Genomic DNA, 6,409 nt, shown 5'->3' on the forward strand with positions numbered 1-6,409 from the left:
TGATCGCTCACTTCTCCCCTCCTTGATCATCCAGTGGGCGCTGTGCTCTCCCCGTCGCCCTGGAGTCAGAGACTTTAGGGTTTGACTTCCCCCGCTCGGGAGTCTTGAACCCCAGAATCCCACCCACCCCTGCTCCAGTGCCAGCGCTGAGGGAGTGCCGCACTGTCGGAGGGTCAGTGCTGAGGGAGAGCCGCACTGTGGGAGGGTCAGTGCTGAGGGAGCGCCGCGCTGTGGGAGGGTCAGTGCTGAGGGAGAGCCGCACTGTCGGAGGGTCAGTGCTGAGGGTGTGCCACACTGTCGGAGGGTCAGTGCTGAGGGAGCGCCGCACTGTCGGAGGGTCAGTGCCCCCCCTGCCCTCTCCAGTGGAGACACAGGAAGTCATGGTCGCTACTGGAAGGTGAGATGGCCGGTGGGGGAGGGTGGGGAACTCTTCCCCTCACCCCTGCCCCACCGTCCCTCCCCACACCCCCGTGTCCTGTCGATAATGTTTACGCCTCAACCAACATCGTGATAAAAAAAGAGAGAAAAACAGGCAACCTGAGGCATTTATCACGCTGCGCACAGCAAGATCCCAGCGATGTGGGATCTTGCTGTGTGTTGACCGGGGCGGCCACCTCCTACGTTGCCGATGGTGGGGGGTGGGGTGTGGGTTGTGCCCCTCCCTTCGTCCGAGGGGGGGGGGTTGCTCCAGCCACCTAGAATTACAGGAGCCCTCCTGGGTCTGGAGGGCGGGGTCAAGTTGCCCTCGACTGGCGAAGAGAGGATCTTCCCGGGTGATCCCTGGGTCACTGGCGGGGTTGTGGGCGGGGCGGAGCGCGGGTGGAAGTGAGGGCTAACCTAGCCTCACCCCCACCCCCACCCCCCCCACCACTGCCCCCCAACCGAGCCGGCGGGACCCCTCCCATTCTGGTGGCCGCCGTTGCCAAGGGCCGTTTCTGAGACTAGGCCTCAGGCCTGCTGGGGCCTTGGGACAATTCACCTCCTCCAACTGAAGGGAAATCGTTGGGGAAGTCGAGGGTGGGGGTGGTGGGTGTTAAAGAACTCGGATTTCCTGAAAGACAATAACATTTAAGCGGGGGGGCGGGCAGAGGGGCGGATTTGACAAACTCCCGGAGGTGGGAGTTTGGGAGACGAGCTCCAGGAATATGGGCCCGGGAGAGTTGGCAAAGGCGTTACCCGCCTCCCCGTTCTCTCCCACCTCACTCTGTGGTCCGAATCGTCTTTGCCTCCCACCCCCACCCCCCTCCACCCCCTTTCCAGATCATCAACCTCTTCGTGGCAGTCATCATGGACAACTTCGACTACCTGACGCGGGACTGGTCGATCCTGGGGCCGCATCACTTGGACGAGTTCAAGCGGATCTGGTCGGAGTATGACCCGGAAGCCAAGTAAGATCCCGCGAAGGGTCGGCCGGGGTCATTGGGGGGGGGGGGGGGGGGGGGTGGTGGGGGGTGGGGGGGAGGGGTTGCGGATGAGGAGGGTCAGGAGAGGCCTACCTGAGCGCCGAACGGCCAACGGCCTTCAGGCAATGGCGCGGCGATGAAGGTCAACTCGGGAGGGGCCGACGCACGGATGATTCGGGGCCTGGGGTGGGGGGGTGCGGTTGTCAAGTAAGCTCAAGATGGACACAATGAATAGAAGCTGAGAGGTGAAGAGAATCCATGTCCCACCTCTCAACCCGCTGGGGCTGGTTGGTGGGGTGAGTAGAGCACACTTGTGTATCTTTTCCACTTGAGGGACCATCGAGCAATATTCAGAGTGAGAAGTTTTGAATTTGGCATCACAGATTTAAGAACAGCTGAGCAATGAGTTAAAATTGGGTCATTGATAGGGAGGTCATGTTGGAGTTGTATAGAACCTTGGTGAGGCCACAGCTGGAGCACTGTGTGTAGTTCTGGTCACCACATTATAGGAAGGATGTGGTCACACTGGAGGGGTTGCACATTCACCAGGATGTTGCCTGGGATGAAACATTTAAGTTATGAAGAGAGGTTTGGATAGACTTGGGTTGTTTGCGTTGGAGCAGAGAAGACTGAGGGGTGCCCCTGATCGAGGTGTACAAGATTATGAGGGGCACGGACAGGGTGGGTAGGGAGCAGCTGTTCCCTTTAGTTGAGGGGTCAGTCACGAGGGGACACAAGTTCAAGGTGAGGGGGCAGGAGGTTCAGGGAGGATGTGAGGAAAAACGTTTTTACCCAGAGGGTGGTGAGGGTCTGGAATGCGCTGCCTGGGAGGGTGGTGGAGACGGGTTCGCCTCACATCCTTTAAAAAGTACCTGGATGAGCACTTGGCATCGTCATAACGTTCAAGGCTATGGGGCCAAGTGCTGGTCAATGGGGTTAGGGTAGGTAGGTCAGGTGTTTCTCACGTGTCGGTGCTGACTCGATGGGCCGAAGGACCTCTTCTGCACTGTGAGATTCTCTCATAAGAGCAGAGTGTGGCGAGGGTCAGTGAGCAGAGTGTGTGTGTGTGTGAGTGTGTGTTGGGGTGAGAGTGAGTGTGTGTCAGTGTGTGTGTGTGTTTGCGTGTGTGTGTGTGTTGGGGTGAGAGTGAGTGTGTGTGTCAGTGTGTGTGTGTGTTTGCGTGTGTGTGTGTGTTGGGGTGAGAGTGAGTGTGTGTGTCAGTGTGTGTGTGTGTTTGCGTGTGTGTGTGTGTTGGGGTGAGAGTGAGTGTGTGTGTCAGTGTGTGTGTGTTTGCGTGTGTGTGTGTGTTGGGGTGAGAGTGAGTGTGTGTGTCAGTGTGTGTGTGTTTGCGTGTGTGTGTGTGTTGGGGTGAGAGTGAGTGTGTGTGTCAGTGTGTGTGTGTTTGCGTGTGTGTGTGTGTTGGGGTGAGAGTGAGTGTGTGTGTCAGTGTGTGTGTGTGTTTGCGTGTGTGTGTGTGTTGGGGTGAGAGTGAGTGTGTGTGTCAGTGTGTGTGTGTGTTTGCGTGTGTGTGTGTGTTGGGGTGAGAGTGAGTGTGTGTGTCAGTGTGTGTGTGTTTGCGTGTGTGTGTGTGTTGGGGTGAGAGTGAGTGTGTGTGTCAGTGTGTGTGTGTGTTTGCGTGTGTGTTTGTGTTGGGGTGAGAGTGAGAGAGTGAGGGAGACAAGTGGGATATTCGAACTCTGCTACCGCACCCCCAACACACAGTCACTCTCTCACACTGCCCCCACCCCCGCCGACATACACATAGTCTCTCACACGAACCACCCCCACACACACACTCACAGACCCACTCTCTCATTCCCCCACCACACACACACACACACACACACACACACACACACATAGACACACGTACCTGTCTCCCCCGGACTCCGGTCACCAGGCCCAATGTACCTGTCTCCCCTGTGCTCCAGCCCAGACCTACCTGTCTGGCCCGAGCTCCTCCCCAGATGTACCTGTTTGCCCCGCACTCTAGCCCAGACGTAGCTGTCTACCCTGTGCTCCAACCCAGACATACCTGTCCCCCCTGTGCTCCATCCCAGATGTACCTGTCTCCCCGCATCTCCAGCCCAGACGTACCTGTCTTCCCGCATCTCCAGCCCAGACGTACCTGTCGCCCTGCATCTCCAGCCCAGAGGTACCTGTCTCCCCCATGCTCCAGCGCAGATGTACCTGTCTCCCCGTATCTCCTGCCCAGACATACCTGTCTGTCCCGCGCTCCAGCTCAGGTGTACCTGTCTCCCCTGCACACCAGCCCAGACGTACCTGTCTCCCCTGCACTCAATCCCAGACGTACCCATCTCCCCACACCTCCAGCCCAGGTGTACCTGTCTCCCCTGCACTCCAGCCCAGACATCCCTGTCTCCCCCATGCTCCAGCCCAGATGTACCTGTCTCCCCCAAGCTCCAGCCCAGACGTACCTGTCTCCCCAACGCTCCAGCCCAGACGTACCTGTCTCCCCGCATCCCCAGCCTCGATGAACCTGTCTCTCCCAGACTCCAGCCCAGACGTACCTGTCTCCCCTGCACTCCAGCCCAGATGTATCTGTCTCCCCGCATCTTCAGCCCAGACGTACCTGTCTCCCCGCATCTTCAGCCCAGACATACCTGTCTCCCCTGTGCTCCAGCTCCGACTTACCTGTCTCCCCTGTGCTCCAGCCGAGATGTACCTGTCTCCCCACATCTCCAGCCCAGACAAAGCTGTCTCCCCTGCACTCAACCCCAGACATACCTGTCTCCCCGCATCTCCAGCCCAGACGTACGTGTCTCCCCCATGCTCCAGCCCAGACGTATCCGGCTCCCCGCATCTCCAGCCTTAACGTACCTGTCTCTCCCAGACTCCAGCCCAGACATACCTGTCTCCCCCGCACTCCAGCCCAGACGTACCTGTCTCCCCGCATCTTCAGCCCAGACGTACCTGTCTCCCCTGTGCTCCAGCTGAGACGTACCTGTCTCCCCGCATCTCCAGCCCAGATGAAGCTGTCTCCCCTGAACTCAACCCCAGACATACCTGCCTCCCCGCATCTCCAGCCCAGACGTACCTGTCTCCCCCATGCTCCAGCCCAGACGTATCTGGCTCCCAGCATCTCCAGCCTCGATGTACCTGTCCCTCCCAGACTCCAGCCCAGATGTACCCGTCTCCCCGCATCTCCAGCCCAGACGTACCTGTCTCCCCTGTGCTCCAGCTCCGATGTACCTGTCTCTCCGCATCTCCAGCCCAGATGTACTTGTCTCACCCGCGCTCCAGCCCAGACGTACGTGTCTCCCCCATTCTCCCACCCAGACATACCTGTCTCATCTGTGCTCCAGCCCAGATGTACCTGTCTCCCCCGCATCTCCAGCCCAGATGTACCTATCTCCCCCAAACTGCAGCCCAGACGTACCTGTCTCCCCCATTCTCCCGCCCAGACGTACCTGTATCCCCTGTGCTCCAGCCCAGATGTACCTGTTTCCCCACATCTCCAGCCCAGACGTACCTGTCTCCCCCATTCTCCCACCCAGATGTACCTGTCTCCCCCGCATCTCCAGCCCAGATGTTCCTGTCTCCCCCGCATCTCCAGCCCAGATTAGCTGTCTGCCCCGCGCTCCAGACTAGACATACCTGTCTCCCCTGCACTCAACCCCAGACATACCTGTCTCCCAACATCTCCAGCCCAGATGTACCTGTCTCCCCCATGCTCCAGCCCAGACGTATCTGGCTCCCCGCATCTCCAGCCTCAATGTACCTGTCTCTCCCAGATTCCAGCCCAGACATACCTGTCTCCCCCGCACTCCAGCCCAGATGTACCTGTCTCCCTGTGCTCCAGCTCCGATGTACCTGTCTCTCCACATCTCCAGCCCAGACGTACCTGTCTCCCCGCATCTCCAGCCCAGACGTACCTGTCTTCCCCATTCTCCCACCCAGATGTACCTGTCTCCCCCGCATCTCCAGCCGAGACGTACCTGTCTCCCCGCATCTCCAGCCCAGCTGTAGCTGTCTGCCCCGCGCTCCAGACTAGACGTACCTGTCTCCCCGCATCTTCAGCCCAGATGTACCTGTCTCCCCGCATCTCCAGCCGAGACGTGCCTGTCTCCCCGCATCTCCAGCCCAGACTTAGCTGTCTGCCCCGCGCTCCAGCCCAGATGTACCTGTCTCCCCCGTACTCCAGCCCAGATATACCTGTCTCCCTCGCACTCTAGCCCAGATGTACCTGTCTCCCCTGCACTGAACCTCAGACATACCTGTCTCCCCGCATCTCCAGCCCAGACTTAACTGGCTCCCCGCATCTCCAGCCTCAATGTATCTGTCTCTCCCAGACTCCAGCCCAGACATACCTGTCTCCCCCACACTCCAGCCCGGACTTACCTGTCTCCCCGCATCTTCAGCCCAGACATACCTGTCTCCCCCGCACTCCAGCCCAGATGTACCTGTCTCCCCCGCACTCCAGCCCAGACGTACCTGTCTCCCCCGCGCTCCAGCCCAGATATACCTGTCTCCCCCGCACTCCAGCCCAGATCTATCTGTCTCCCCCGCACTTCAGCCCAGACATACCTGTCTCCCCCAGCTCCAGGGCCCATGCCCCTTCACTCCCCTGGCCTGTCTGCCCTTGGCCCGCTCACCTGTGCCGATGTGCACTTCCCCCACCAACCCCCTCATCGGCTGCTGGGCTGGCTCATGGGATAGAGTGAATGGGAATGGTCGATTCGATTTAGCAGCGAGATCACTGACTCGGTGGGGAGTGGGGAGGTGGGGGTGGGTGAATAAGGTTAAAGTGATTGGTAGAAAGATCAGGTGGATGGATGTCAGTGCGTTGGAAGCCGTTCAGAGAAGGTTGACCAGACTAATACCGGGAATGGGTGGGTTGTCTTATGAGGGAAGGTCGGACAGGTTAGGCTTGTATCCGCTGGAGTTTAGAAGAGTGACAGGCGGCTTGATTGAAACCTAGAAGATCCTGAGATCCACATGGGGTGGATGTGGGGAGGACGTTTCCTCTTGTGGGAGAATCTAGA

At 59.1% G+C, this 6,409-nt stretch overlaps 1 protein-coding gene across 1 annotated transcript in view; it reads left to right on the plus strand.

Moving 5' to 3' along the window:
- Nucleotides 1–6,409, plus strand: part of LOC121272758 (voltage-dependent L-type calcium channel subunit alpha-1D-like) — a 150,335-nt gene that overhangs the window by 115,286 nt on the left and 28,640 nt on the right. The window contains 1 exon segment of the mRNA XM_041179539.1: nucleotides 1,261–1,388. Within this exon segment, the coding sequence (XP_041035473.1) occupies nucleotides 1,261–1,388 (128 nt within the window).

This window comes from Carcharodon carcharias, chromosome 35 (assembly GCF_017639515.1).
Source record: "Carcharodon carcharias isolate sCarCar2 chromosome 35, sCarCar2.pri, whole genome shotgun sequence".
Classification (NCBI taxonomy): Eukaryota; Metazoa; Chordata; class Chondrichthyes; order Lamniformes; family Lamnidae; genus Carcharodon; species Carcharodon carcharias.